Source organism: Canis lupus, chromosome 35 (assembly GCF_003254725.2).
Source record: "Canis lupus dingo isolate Sandy chromosome 35, ASM325472v2, whole genome shotgun sequence".
Classification (NCBI taxonomy): Eukaryota; Metazoa; Chordata; class Mammalia; order Carnivora; family Canidae; genus Canis; species Canis lupus.
Window position 1 is genome coordinate 441587 of NC_064277.1, and position 16301 is coordinate 457887.

The 16301-nt window shown below is 37.6% G+C and overlaps 1 protein-coding gene across 10 annotated transcripts in view; it reads right to left on the bottom strand.

Moving 5' to 3' along the window:
- The window catches only part of SPIDR (scaffold protein involved in DNA repair), a 437895-nt gene that overhangs the window by 284673 nt on the left and 136921 nt on the right, over positions 1-16301 (bottom strand). For all 10 annotated transcript variants that reach the window (XM_049105958.1, XM_025446508.3, XM_025446489.3 and 7 more), the window contains one exon: positions 7429-7529. In XM_049105958.1, coding sequence (XP_048961915.1) covers positions 7429-7529 — 101 coding nt within the window. The remainder of the gene's footprint in view (positions 1-7428; positions 7530-16301) is intronic.

Below are 16301 nucleotides of genomic sequence, written 5' to 3' on the forward strand. Positions count from 1 at the left end.
GGTAACACAGATGGACCCTGAGGGCACATGTTAAGTGAAATAATTCAATGATCTCACTAATATGTGGAATCTAAACAAAAAAATAAAAACAAAACCAAAACCCAAAAATATCCCCAAATAACAGAGAAAGACATCAGATTTGTGATTACCAGAGCTGGAAAGGAGCAAGCGAATGCACACACAGTGCACATGTGTTGCAGGGGGGAACTGATGAAGATTATTAAAAACTGTAAACTTCCAGTTGTAAGATTAAATAGTACTAGGGATGTAACCTACAAAACTGACTACAGTCAATGCTAAAACAGTAAATACTAGTTCTCATCATAAGTAAAAAATTTTATCTTTTCTTATATCTATGTAAGAAGATAGATGTTAACTGAACTTATTGTGGGATCATTTTATGATATTTGTATAGCAAATATTTATGCTGTATGCCTTAAACTTATTGATTTTCTCACTAAAACTAAGGAAAAAACAGAAACAGAAAAAAATTGGACTATTCAAAATCTCAGTTAAACAGAACATAATTTTTCTGGCAAAAGTTAAGAAAGAATAAAACCTCCAATGTTTCATAATTAGTTAGCTAATTGAAAACACTGATTCTCGTCTTCAGTTGATTCACTAACTGAAGTGATCTTAAATATCCAAAAAAACTTAAAAACAAAAAACAAAAAAAAACCCCACATTGTTTAACAACTGACAGTGAAAAACAGGATTTAAAAGAGTAGCAGCCCTATCTCCATCCCCAAATCAGTTTTCCTCATTTAACAAACAATTTCTGATTCTATGGGACTAATAATAGAACATTTTGGGTACTTTTATGATCTGGAAGGCATAGTGCAGCTCTGAAGTGTTCTGGAGACAATTAGTGACATGAAGAAGTGTGTAGGTACTGCCTCACTCGGTGCCTGGCAGGAAGGAGCATTCAGTGGGAGCCATCACTTAAATTATCTGCATCAATCTGAAATCCGGTCTCACCAATTTGCATCAACTCTGAAAAACTTTCAAGTCTGGTATCCAGAAATAAAGGAAGAAATAATAAATAGCAGATTTTTCCCCTAAATTCAGAGGCCATTCTCTGCAGGAGAAACAAACAACAAATAAAAACCCCATAAAAAAGCAACAAAAGGGGACATGTATAATAAAATATGGCATTGGAAAAACAGTAAGGCAGTGAATATAATTTTGTAAAAGTTATGGTTGGAAAATGAAATGTTCTCAATGCAAAGTGACTAGGAAATTAAAATAATAAGATAAATGAGAAAACAGTAACTCCTGAAAAGTGAACACATTTACTTTAAGCAGATACCCTAGTGGTGCATAGTTAAGTCATCTAAAAGGGTCTGGCAATCCAGTAACTGTGAATCCTACGGAGACTCAGCACCTCATGGAGCTGAGCCAGCATGGGCATTCCACCAACTAACTGAGGGGGGCGCCCTGAGGGGCTGGCTCGTGCCATAAGTGGAAAGCAAGGGTTCCCTGATGGCAGTATGGGAGAAAGGCATTATGGAAGCCATAGCATTTTGTGGCCTACTCTTCACAAAATTTCAGCTGACCTTGACCCAGTGGCAACAGGCAAAAAAAAAGATAAAAATGCTAATACAAAAGCTGTTAAATACGAATACCAATATGAATAAATAAGTCTGTTCTTTACTCTTATAATACTAATTGAAGTTCAAGACAATATATTTATTTTTTTAAACTTTTTTTTTAAAGATTTTTTTTTTTAATTTTTATTTATTTATTTTATGATAGTCACAGAGAGAGAGAGAGAGAGGCAGAGACACAGGCAGAGGGAGAAGCAGGCTCCATGCACCGGGAGCCCGACGTGGGATTCGATCCCGGGTCTCCAGGATCGTGCCCTGGGCCAAAGGCAGGCGCCAAACCGCTGCGCCACCCAGGGATCCCTTTTTTAAAGATTTTTATTTATTTATTTATTCATGATAGACAGAGAGAGAGAGAGAGAGAGAAAGAGAGAGGCAGAGACACAGGCAGAGGGAAAAGCAGGCTCCATACCCGGAGCCCGATGCGGGATCACACCCTGGGCCAAAGGCAGGCGCCAAACCACTGACCCACCCAGGGATCCCTAAGACGATATATTTATTATGTTTGCAACACACAAACATGCACAGAAAACCTGTATCATTTTTTACCTTCACAGGTATATCAGAAGCGTCCTCAAGTGAGAACGCACACACACTCTTAGTGACCACTCTCAACATATTTGATAGCCACGTGCTGAAGAAAAAGATAATTCAGAGGGAATTCTGCTTTGGACACCGGTAAATGCTACTGTACTTCACAGATTTTACTTGTTTCTTTTTCTCCCTTACAATCTTTCTCAAATTTAGAGTGAACTTTTCAGAACAAAAATCTCATAATGAAAAATAACTTCTCTGAAGAACGTCTTTTTTTTTTTTTTTTTTTTTTTTGGTTTCATTAGCTTTTTTTCCCCCATTCTCTTCCTAAACAATACAAGGAGTTCACAGGATTTATCCATCTAAGAATATTCTTAACTATTTTTAGTTTTAAAAACTTGAATATCAAACATATTGTGAAAATATTTGTCACACTCTTATTAAACACAGGCTGAGCAAGGGAATCGGGGCAGACTTCACTACACTCATGTTTCCAGAACTCAGTCATGCCCCAGGCATACATTATCGGTGCCTACCTGGATCTGCCTCCCAAAAATCTATCTAGAAGGAGATGGAATATGATCACAGGCCACTGAGACAGACTGATGCAAATCTGGTTCTGTGACCTGCTGGCGAGACACACAGGGCTGTGCCTGTCCACATTCTCTTCATCTTTAAGTAGGATCAGAAGACCTAACTGGAAGGGTTATCGTGAAGATTAAACGGATTAACAAATCCATGAAATGCTTTGGATATCACATAATAAAAACTGGCCATCACAAAGGAATGTTGGAAAACTGTTTCCATTCAGAATGGAAGAAAAATAAAATCATCCTTTCCCATTCCACAGCCACATTTCAAAATGTATATTTCTAAGGCATCACATGGAAGGTGGACAAAATAGACAGAGGGGATTATTAAGTACAAACGTTCAGTTATAAAATAAGTAAGTCATGGAAATAAAAAGTACAGCACAGAGAATATAGTTAGCATAGTCAACAGTATAATGTAGCAACACTGCATGGTGACAAATGGCAACCACACTTACGGTGAGCACTGAGTCATGCACAGAACTGCCATATCAGTAAGTTTGTTGTACACTTGAAACTAATATAACGTATGCTAATTACACTTCAATAAATTTTAAGAAAATCCAATTATGGCCTCCAGACCCTTAGTGGTGAGGCCTCTGGCCCCCTCTTCTCTGCCTGTCAACTCACACACCCATCTACATTAGCGTTCATATGCTGCACACACACTTCTCTGTTCTGTCGCCAACCTCAGTCCCTTCTTCTTAGTGATGACGATAAAACAGCCAAGGAAATACGCACACATTTAAAACTTGTTCAAGGTTGAAGAATATTAATATATGACTTTTATACTGAAATATACTCAAAGGTATAAACAGGGAAAACAACGATTCTAAGTGGGAGTTATAAAATAGCCCAGAAAAAGTGAATTAAAAAATGAAATCTACAAAGATGTCAAAAAAAATTATGCTATGTTAGAAATATTCGTTGAAATATTTGATACTAATATGCAATGTCTTATAAAACTAGACATGCACTTATTATAACACCTGGTAATTGCTGCCTCGATCATTTGTATCAGAAAAATAAAAACCTGTGTTCACTCAAAAACTTGTACACTAATATTCATAGCACCTTTATTTGTAATAGCCCAAATATGGAAATGATCGAAATGTCCCTCAGTTAAACATATTGGTACATCCATATCATGGGCTACCACTCACCAGAAAAAGGAAGTTAGCTACCGATACACATACAAACTTAGATAAATCTTGAAGGAATTGTGTTGAGTGAAAAAAGCCAATCTCAAAAGGTTATACACTGTATTATTCCATTTACATAAATTTTTGAGATGACAAAACTATGGAAATGGTGAGATTAGTGGTTGCAAAATGTAAGAAAGGAGGGTGCGAAAGAAGTGTTTGTGGCTATGAAAGGGTAGCCTGAGGCATTGTTGCGGTGGACTATTCTGTATCCAGACTGCGGTGGTGCGCACCTGAATCTGCACATGATAAAATCACATAAACAAAACAAACTCACAAGTACATGTAAAACTGATAAAGTTTGAATAAGGTCAGTGATTGTATCCTGGATTAACTGTATCTTGAAGGAAATAAAGATGGACTGAGTGCTATACTTCATATCTAACCAAAAACCAAGATGTGGTTCCTAAAATTACTACTAATCCGAGATTTCTCAGTAAACCCATTAGAAGGGAAAGCCAAGCCCGATGTATTCATCTGTTCAGTCAAAATTAACCTAAGATGAACAATCCACTTCTGTGTGTAAGATATAAAATGGAATCTGACTTTAGGACTTGTAAGCCGGAAGGCACATCCAAACCCTAAGGTGGAGGAAGAGCAGCTGATTTTGGTTGCCTCTAAACTATCAGATGTGGTATGAAAATGACCTCAGAATAATGCTGTATCTCTTTATTCTCACCATCTACGAGTGCTGACTCTGTCCCATAGCCATACGTGCTCCTACGCAGCATGGGAGTCACTGTTCGCAGGAGCTCAGTCGAGACACTTACGTAGGAAAGTAAGAGGCTCAGAGGCTTTAGATTAACCATATAGAGAGTGTCATAAATTCATCACTGCATCTCAGTTGTTTCCTAGATTTTCATTCTTGGAATTGGGGGGTAGAAGGAGGACCTCTATTTAATATTTACAAGTTTTCCCTTTATTTACTCAATTACAAATATATAGAAATAAGAAAATATAATTTTCTAAACTGAAAGAAAAAACTTCTGCCAAGCCACAAGGTAAACAAAATAGTGAAATGTTCTTCCCAATACATGTTTATAATAAATATAAAAAGGAATGAGAAGAGGCGCCAGGGTGGCTCAGGCGGCTAAGGGCCTGCCTTCAGCTCGGGTCATGGTCTCAGGGCCCTGGGATGGTGTCCCGCATTGGGCCCCCTGCTCAGCCGGGAGCCTGCTTCTCCCTCTGCCTCTGCCCCTCCCCCTGCTTGTGCTCGCCCACTTGTTCTCCCCTCTCTCTCAAATAAATAAATAACCTTTCAAAAATAAAAAAAGGAGGGATCCCTGGGTGGCGCAGCTGTTTGGCGCCTGCCTTTGACCCAGAGTGCGATCCTGGAGACCCGGGATCGAATCCCACGTCGGGCTCCCGGTGCATGGAGCCTGCTTCTCCCTCTGCCTGTGTCTCTGCCTCTCTCTCTCTCTGTGTGACTATCATAAATAATAAATAAAAATAAATAAATAAATAAAAATAAATAAATAAAAATAAAAAAAGGAATGAGAAAAATAGCATGATGTATTACAAGACACCAAGGAGAGGGTCTGATGGACCTGAAAAATAATACATTGATGTAAAAGAAACAAAAAATGAAATCCAAATCTAAAAATGTTCAGACTCGTCAAAGAAAAATCTATTGAAAGGGCACCTGGCTCAGTCAGCACTGCACATGACTCTTGACCTCAGGATTGTGAGTTCAAGTCTCATGTTGGGTGTGGAGCTTAGTTAAAAAAAAAAGAAAAGAAAGAAAGCAAAATCTATTGGAGATGGGTACATTCATATACCAAATTAATGGATTCATTTTGGGCTCTGTGCTTTTTATTTTGCCTTTGTCTTTTATCATGGCATAATTTATATCCCCAAATTATAAGGAACATTCCAAATAAGCTTTTTGGTGCTTATGAGCCAAATAAAAGGTCGTATTTCCCCTCTTCATTCCAAGCACACAGTCACACTTATTTTACTTGGTATTTTTCTATTCCAACTCTAGAAGATACCTCTACTCTGTGCTTTACACTTGGATCAATTCACTGTAATGAGAAGCCAAGGACAACAATGTAGAATGATTCCTGGTATATATCAATATGAATATCAACATGAATAATTAAGAAGGTAATCTGACACCTCCCTATCAAAATCATTAGATTTTAGGGGATCCTACACAAGATTCATGATTTACAAATTCAAATTTATGTCCTCTACTCCTTAAATCAGTGGACCTACACGTTGAAAGACTACATTTTCCCAAACAAAAATCACATTTGTATCACTATTTCTATTTTGCTGGTTTCTTAATCACTTGCCTTCTTTAATCTTTTCTCCAGCCTAAACAGATCATCTAATAAAAGCCTTAATAGATCAGTGAATAAGAACATGGACTACATATATAACCTCAATCTGGACTTACTCATCTACACCATATATTCAATCTACAGCTTTTGTCCCTGGAAAATAAGGAAAGCAAATTGAATCTTAGAGCACATTTTACATACTAAATGATTTAATATGTAGTAAGCCCTCAACATTGTACTTACCATACAGTAAGCCTCCAAATGTGATACAACAATGACAGAGACAATGCTGAAGGAGAAAAGAAGGCAGACAGAAGCTATTTTTCCCCAATTATTTCCTAGGAATTTTTTTAAAAAGATTATTTACTTATTTATTCATTAATTCATTCATAGAGACACAGAGGGAGGGGGGCAGAGATGCAGGCAGAGGGAGAAGCAGGCTCCATGCAGGGAGCCTAACATGGGACTTGATCCCGGGTCTCCGGGATCACGCCCTGGACTGAATACGATGCTAAACTGCTGAGCCACCTGGGCTGCCCTATTTCCTAGGAATTTATGTTCCAAATTAAAGTTTCTCCAAGTATTCTTTTTCACCTTGAGGATATTTCCAATATTTCAAGACTATTAAGTCAAAAAAATTCAGGATAAATACCATACTTGACACATAAAGTCCAATCTGGGGTGTTTTTTTATTCCTCAATGTAATACTAAGAACAAATCAGTAGAGGAGTGAAAAAATTACTTTTATGAGGCACAATGTGGCCCCACTGAAAGAGCATGACACTGGCAGTCAGGTGGTTGGGGCTCTAGCCGGTTTCTTCCTCTAATCTGAGTAATCAGAGCAAGTCACTTCCCTCTGCTAGGCTACATACTCTGTCCATTCCCCAAAGAGGAGCTCAGACTAGAAGATCTCTAAGAACCCTCAAGAATCAGCATTCTAGTTTTTTTGTGATGGAAAGGGAAAAAAGGTGTGGCATAAACACTAATGTAGTACAAAGATGGTACATCCAATATCTGGCTTTTTAAGTGTGCAGTGGCCAGACTCCAAGGAAAAACTAGGTATCCCTTAGAACAATTTCTAAGATCTACAGGACACCTGGAGAAAAGAAAAAGTCATGAAAATACTAATGATCAAACTTATATATCTTAATGTTAAATACTTTCAACTGGCACATACTTAACCCACAGTCTCAGATGTCAGTGCAGGCCTTACCTGAAAGTGTCTTTTGGTAAGAAACACACTGATGTCTCCACAAAGAAATGGCAGATCTCTCTCGATTCTGCAGTCCATTTAGTCTTTCTGCTAGCCCGCCTCTGTTCAATAATTATAATGTATTAAGTTAGTTAAAAGAAAAACTTCAGAAGAGTTGAAATATTTATATTTTATACTCTCCAACCAGAGACAAATAGATAAAACATACAAATTCTAACTTACTTGGCATCACGCTCTCTTCCTAGAGGCCCAATCCTCCTGGATCAGTAACCTTTTTAAAGATTTCTTAGAAGCTCAGTTTCTTGATTCTTAGAAATGCAAGCTACTCTGTCAGATCAATTTGACTTCCTTTCTATTCTTTGTTTATTTATCCCATAAACGTATACTGATGGTTTCCTGTTCTACCTAGCAAAGTGCTAGGGCCAGGGATGCAAAGAAGGCAATGAGCGATGCCATGGGGGAGCCTCACAAACTGCTTGGCAGACAGGGACAAAACATATAAATTAAAGTGCGGTCAGAATTGTAGTCAAGAATAACACCTGCAGGGCAGCCCGCATGGCTCAGCGGTTTATCGCCGCCTTCAGCCCAGGGTGTGATCCCAAGGTCCTGGAATTGAGTCTGACGTCAGGCTCCCTTCATGGAGCTCGCTTCTCCCTCTGCCTGTGTCTCTGCCTCTCTCTCTCTCCTCTCTGTGTTTCTCATGAATAAATAAAATCTTAAAAAAAAAAAAAAGAATAACACCTGCAAATGCTGATAGAGAACATTCAAATAGAATTTGTTGATGGGCTTATTAATTGGACCACAGAGACAACTGAGTATAAATCACAAGCACACAACAAAGATACTAACACTATAAAAATAAAACTTCCATGTATGGCAGGAAGATGATTCATAAAAATGGACATACTTCACAAAAACTCTTACCCATCTGTGAATTATACAATATTATACTATTATATATTATTATACTAATATATCAATTATATTATAACATATACTAATACTATATATAAATATATAATTATACACTGCTATATAATTACATTGTTATATATTATAAAATATGATATAACAAGTATATTTTATATTAAATTATATGTAGTTATAATAATGTATATTATTAAATCATATAAAATTATATATCTATTGATATGTATATCATAAATACATATGAACATATATTATACAGATATTTTTTGTTTTTTAAAATTTAAATCCAGGCAGCCCCAGTGGTTCAGTGGTTTAGTGCCATCTTCGGTCCAGGGCGTGATCCTGGAGACCCGGGATCAGGTCCCACGTTGGGCTCCCTGCATAGAGCCTGCTTCTCCCTCTGCCTGTGTCTCTGCCCCCCTCTCTCTCTCTGTGTCTCTCATGAATAAATAAAATTTTAAAAAAGTAAAATAAAATTTAAATCCAATTAATTAACATATAATGCATTATTGGTTTTAGAGGTAGGGGACAGCGATTCATCAGTCTTATATAATACCCAGTGCTCATTACATCATGTGCCCTCCTTAATGTGCATCACCCAGTTAGCCTACCCTTCCCCCCTCCAGCAACCCCTGGTTTGGCTCCAATGATTTAGAGTCTCCTAATGGTTTGCCTGTCTGATTTCGTCTTGTTTTATTTTTTCCTTTCTTCCTCAATGATCTTCTGTTTTGTTTCTTAAAGGCCACATATGACTGAGATCATATAATAATTGTCTTTCTCCATACAAATATTTTTGATTCAGTAAACTACCTAGGGTCAGAGAAGTCAGTAGCTCCTAATACATCTGTGCTCTCAAGAAAACTGAGGATCAGTTGTTAACCAACATTATGATTACATGCTACATAATTTATCAATATATATCAAACAATTATGTACTAGCCCATTGATCATTTCACTACATTATCTCATTTTATACTAAAAAGATACATTTATAAAGAAAGAACAGACATCAATAACTACTTCATAGATGATAAAATCAGAGCTTAGAGAGAGGTTAAGGAAATTCTCCAATATTATATAACTAGCTAGATGAAGAAATAAGTTGTTGAAACCAGAAAAGACCTACCACAGTGCCCAGCAATTAAATCTTCAAGAAATAGTAGTCACTGATCTTACTGATTTCATTATGATTTTTTACTTGTACACTATGCTTTTTCTAATGAAATGACTGAAAGATCTTATTTTTGTGCATATTATATATATTATCATACTACCTTTGTTTTTCTACAGTTATTTTCCTATAGGCACTATTATTTCTGAATATATATAAATATATGCACATATCATATATATTATAAACATATACATGCACAGTATATATAAATATACATATTTAAAATTCTCATAATCACAAATATGCCAAAGAGCCTGTACTGTACATATATGTCTATCTCTACTTAATATATGTGTCAGCTCTGCTTCATATCATTCTGTTTACAGAAAGTAACTCATTTATACTCCTCTAAACAACACTAGGTACCACTGTCATCCTCATTTTACACATGATAAACTGAGGCACTGAGAAAATAAACACCTATTCAAGGTGAGACATGTGCTAAGTGGTACACCTCGATGCACAACCAGGCAGTCTGGCTCCAGAGTTCATAAGCTTAGCCTCAATGGTATAGCTACTGCCTCTTACAGAGTACTACTTAAAAAGAAACTCATAATGAACACAAGAAAAAAAAGCAAAACATTGTATTCTTTGTACAATGATCTAGACAGTTATTTGTCAAATGTTGATTTTCAATCCCATGACTGTGAAGAAAAAAAAAGACAAAATGCAATCTGAAAGCAGTACATGGTTAAAGCCACATCCCCAAGTAAACTGTAGGAATTATGAGACAAAAAGTAAAAAGATAGAGTAAAAATAAATGCAGAACAGTTCTCTGCATGTGGGAATACCTAGAGCCATAAGATAGAATCCACATTTGAGCTTGCTTTTAGTCATCAGGAGTTGTACTGATGCTTCATAGAATATCTCTGCTCCAATCTGCCCAGAGAAATTCTCATGCAACAAACTTCAGAATGCAAACAGCAGGGGGACCTGGGGGGCTCAGTGGTTGAGCACCTGCCTTTGGCTCTAGTCATGATACGGGGCCCTGGGATCAAGTCCCATGTCGGGCTCCCTGCATGGAGCCTACTTCTCCCTCTGCCTGTGTCTCTCATGAATAAATAAATAAATAAAATGTTTAACAAAAAAGAATGGAAACATCATGACTTCAACAATCATAATTCTAGTAAAAACCTATACATTATTTTTTAAACATTTTATTTACTTATTTAAGAGAGAATGTGTGCAAGCAAGAGAACACCAGCAGGGGGAGCAGCAGAGGAGAAGCAGACTCCCCACTGAGCTGGGAGGCCGAGGTGGGGCTCGATCTCAGGACTCTTGAGCTGAAGAAAGCCGCTTAACCTACTGAGCCACCCCCGGCACCCCGTTTGCTCATTATTTTAAAAAGCCATGCAGGCAGTTCAAGAAGGTCCTGTTTGTATACATGCAAATGAACTTTTTAAAAAGTTCCATGAAGTATAACTGACAGATTTACTAAGATAATTAAAGCAGTAGTGATTTGATATATATACACAACGTGAAAGGACTCCTCCCATCTGGTTAACTAACAAATCCATTACTACACATATTAACTCTTCTCTGTGTGTATGACAACACTTAAACTCTACTCTCTTAGCAAATTTCAATTGTATAATAAAATGTTAACATCAATCACTATATTTTATTTTCACACTAACAGTTTCTTTTGTTCTTCAATCTGAAAAAGCTTATCAAAGCACAAAGGTAGTAGCTCTTACTGTATTTTACTTTAAATCCTCAGAACTTATTCATCTTATACCTGGTACCCTTTTACCTCCATGTATACACAACTGGTATTGGCAACCACGTTATTACTCTGTTTCTAGGAGTTTGACTTCTTTTTTTGTTTTTAGATATCACTTGTAAGTAATACCATGCAGTACTTGTCGTACTTGTCTGTCTTATTTCACTTTGCATAATGCCTTGAAGGTCCATCTATGTTGTCACAAATGGCAGGACTTCCACCTTTCTCGTGGCCATATAATACTCCTGTGTGTGTGTGTGTGTGTGTGTGTGTGTACACAACACATCTTATCCATTTATACACTGGCTGAGATTATGGTGTTTCCACATATTAACTATTTTGAATAATACCACAATAAGCAGGGAGTGCAAATATCTCTTTGATATCCTGTTTTCATTTCTAATGGATTTATTACTGAACAGAGAAATGATGGGTCATAGGATAGTTCTATATTTAATTTTTTTTTTTTAGAAACCTCCATAACTGTTTTCCATTGTGGCCATACCAATTTACATACCAACCAACAGTGAACATTAGTTTCTCTTTTCTCCACATCACCACCAGCACTTGTTACCTTTTGTCTTTTTTTTTCCCCTAAGGATTTATTTATTTATTTTACAGAGAGAGCGCATGCACACGCGAGAGCAGTAGGAGGGACGGGGAGAAAGAAGCAGGCTACCCACTGACTGTGGAGCCCAAGAAAGGTTTGATCTCACAACCCTGAGATCATGACCTGAGCTGAAATCAAGAGTCAGCTGCTCAACAGACTGAGCCATCCAGATGCCCCATTTTCTTGTCTTTTTGATGATAACCATTCTAACAGGTTATGAATGTGGACTTACATTACCCCAATGATTACTGATGTAGAGCACTTTTTCATGTACCTGTTGGCCACTTGTCAATCTTCTTTGGAGAAGTATCTATTCAGTTCTTCTGCCCATTTTTAATTGAATTGTTTGGTTTTCTGTTATTGAGCTGTATGCATTATGTATTTTAGATATCAATCTTTTAACGGACATATGATTTGCAAATATTTTCTCCCTTTCAGAAAAACGCCTTTTTCACTGTATCAGTGGTTTCCTTTTTTTGGTGCAGAAGCTTTTCAGTTTGATGTAGTCCCACTACATAGATCATTGCCAAGATCTATGTCATGGAACTTACCCCCATGTCTTTATCTAAGAGTTTTATGGTTTTGGATCCTTAAATTCAAATCTTTGATATGTTTTGAGTCATTTTTTGTGTATTGTATAAGATCGTAGTCTAGTTTCATTCTTTTGCATGTGGCTGTCCAGTTTTCCCAAAACCATTTATTGAAGAGACTGTCCTTTCCCGATTGTATATTCTTGGTTCCTTTGTCACAAAGAAATTGATCATATATATGGGTTTATCTCCAGACTTTCCATTATGTTCTATTGAAATGTTTGTCTGTTTTTTTATACCAATACCATACTGCTTTGATTGCTACGGCTTTGTAGTACAGATTAAAGCCAGGAAGTGTGTCGCCTTGGTTTCAAAACAAAAACAAAAACAAAAGCCAAAAGATTGTTTTGGCTGTTTGAAGTCTTTAGTGGTTCCATGAAAATTTTAAATTTGTTCTATTTCTATAAAAAATGCAATTGAAATTTTGATAGGGGTTGCACCAAATCTGTAGATGGCTTTGGGCAGTATTAACATAACTAACAATATTAATTCAGCCAATCAATGAGCACATTTATTTTTGTCTTCCACGATTTCTTTCATCAGTGTCTTATACTTTTCAGTGTACAGTGCTTTTGCCTCCTGGGTGAAATTTCTTCATGACCTGACCCTAAGGGGGACAAAAACCACTGAGCCACCCAGGTGCCCTATTCTGAGTTATTTTATGTTACCAGCATATATATGTTATAAGCATATATAGTGAACAGACATGAATTGACTCATCATTCTACATCCATCCCACTAGACTCTGTAATCCTTATGCTTGTCCCTCCGCTCCTATGGGCTCTTGTCCCCTGGTTCCCCTCCTCTACTTGCATCCTGGAAACTGACAGAACAATTATCCTACTTTGTTCCCACAGAGTCTTCCTCATTATTCTCTGAATAGGCCTCATCTTTCCTCTCATATCTCTTTGAACCAAAGATCCCTTTCAGCCACTAGCAGCTAATCTCAGTATCTCAATTCTCAACTCAAATCCCAGTCACAGTACAGTCCTTACTCCTTATGTCTTGGGAACTCCTTGAGCCATGGGTCCCTTGCTTCCTCCCCTGCTAGTTCACTAACATTGCCATTGAGTTCTCAGTATGCACTGTACCTGCCCTTTCTTGACATAAATATTTCCTAAACAGACCCAAACCTGTGTTTTTCACTGTGACATTTACTTTTTCTACTGAACTCCTTTTTCCATGAAACTCTCTACTAAGTTTGCTTTTATGGCACTCCTTCCCACTTTCAATGTTCACTGAAATTTTATTTTCAGTCAAGTCAAGGCAAGATGGCGGAAGAGTTGGGGTCCTCAACTCATCTGGTCCCACAAACTTACCAAGATAACTTTCAAAACACACTGAACACCTATGAATTAGACCTAAGATGTAAAAAGGGAAGAGCTGGAATGCTACAGAAAGAAAAGTTTTCACTTCTGACAAGGTAGGAAGGCAGAAAAAATAAAATAAATGAAGTGGGGGGAGGGGAACCCCAATGAGCCAGGCGAAAGTGGAGCCAGGAAAGCCTCCAGGGCATAAAAGCCCAGCCCTGAACAAGCAGGAACTTTAAAAATCCCGCACCTGAGTCTTCCCTGACTGAAAAGTGCTTAGCACGCAAGTAGGACAGAATTGCAGGAGGGGCAGTGAAGCCTCAATCATTCCCAGAGACACTATAAGAGTAGGGGTATTTGTGGTCGAAGTTGGGTCTTTATAAAAGGTTTGCTGGTTTATATAAATTTGGAGGTGAGCATCTTCTAACATACAGAAAATACACTCAGAACCAATAGGATAACCCTCTAGGTTATCACCACTCCCATTTTTTCCTCTTCCTTTTTTTTTTTTTTTATTTTCACTATTTTATTTTAAATTTTGTTTATCAATTTAGTAGTCCATTTGTTTTATTATGTTCTTCTTTATCTTTTATTTTCTGGTCTCTGAGCTCCTTGAAATCGTCTAGGGTGTAATTTACTTAGGTCATGGCTGATATGTTTGACTGCTCGCTCATAGAGCCACTCTACATTGGACAAAACAACTAGAAGGAAGAATTTAACACAAAAGTAAACCAGAGGCAATTCTCTCAGAATTACTGAATGGGGATTTAAACACGAGCTCAGAAATTCAATTCAGAAGCACAATTATAAAGTTACTGGAGGCTCTGAAAAAAGCATAAAGGGCTCCAGAGACTTTGTTACTACAGAACTGAGATCTAATCAGGCTGAAATTAAACATACTTTAACTTAGATGCAGTCTAAACTGGATACTCTAGGGCCACCCAGGTGGCCCAGCGGTTTAGAGCCGCCTTCAGCCCAGGGTGTGATCCTGGAGACCTGGTACTGAGTCCCATGTTGGGCTCCCTGCATGGAGCCTGCTTCTCCCTCTGCCTGTGTCTCTGCCTCTCTCCCTCTCTCTCTTTCTCTCTCTCTCTGTCTCTGATGAATAAATAAATAAAATCTTTAAAAAAATAAAAAATAATAAACTGGATACTCTAACTGCTAGGGTTGATGAGGTGGAAGAAAGACTGAGTGACATAGAAGACAAGGTGATGGAAAGGAAGCTGAGGAAAATAACAAACAAAAAAATTAAGAGCCCATGAGGAAAGGCTTAGGGAAATAAACGATAGCTTCAGAACGTAGGATATTCATCTTATTGGGATTCCAGAAGAAGCTGAGAGAGAGAGAGGACCACAAAGTGTATTTGATCAAATCATAGCTGATAATTCCCCTGATTTGGGGAAGGAAGCAGGCATGCAGATCCAGGAGACAGAGAGGACCCCCCCCAAAAAAATCAATAAACACCATTCAACACCTTGACATTTAACAGTGAAACTTCCAAATTTCAAAGATAAAGAGAAAATTCTTAAAGCAGTTCGAGACAAGAGATCCCTAACTTATATGGGGAGAAATAACAGATTAACAGCAGACCTCTCCACAGAGACCTAGCAGGCCAGAAAGGGCTGACAGGATATATTCAGGGTCCTAAATGAGAAGAACATGCAGCCAAGAATACTATACACAGCAAGGTTCTCATTCAGAATAGAAGGAGAGATAAAGAGCTTCCAGGATAAGCAGAAACTGAAAGAATATATGACCACTAAACCAGCCCTGCAGGAAATATTAAGGGGGACCCTGTAAAAGAAAGAGGGAGCACAAGGAAACAATTCACACAGTCAGGAACTGAATAGGTATTATGATGACACTAAATTCATATCTTTCCATAGTTACTCTGAATATGAATGGGCTTAATGATCCCATCAAAAGACAAAGGGTTTCAGACTGGATAAAAAAAGGAAGACCCATCTACATGCTGTCTACAGGAGACTCATTTTTGACCTAAGAACACCTCCAGCCTGAAAATGAAGGGATGGAGAACCATTTACCCTTCAAATGGTCCTCCAAAGAAAGCTGTGGTAGCAATCCTCCTATAAATTAAAGTTTATCCCAAAGACTGTAGTAAGAGATGAAGAGGGACACTAGATTATATTCAAAGGGTCTGTCCAACAAGAGGACCTAACAATCATGGATATTTATGCTCCAAATGTGGGAGCTGCCAAGTGTATCAACCAATTAATAATACTGGGAGACTTCAACATGGCAATTTCTGCAAATGACAGATCTTCTAAGCAGAATATCACCAAAGAAACAAGGGCCTTGAATGATACACTGGACCAAATAGATTTCACAGATATATACAGAACTTTTCATCCAAATACACATTCTTCTCAAGTGCATATGGAACTTTCTCCAAAACAGACCACATATTGGGTCACAAATCAGGTCTCAACCAATACCAAAAGATTGGGATTGTCCCCTGCATATTTTAAGACCACAGTGCTTTGAAACTGGAACTCAATCATAAGAAGAAATTTGG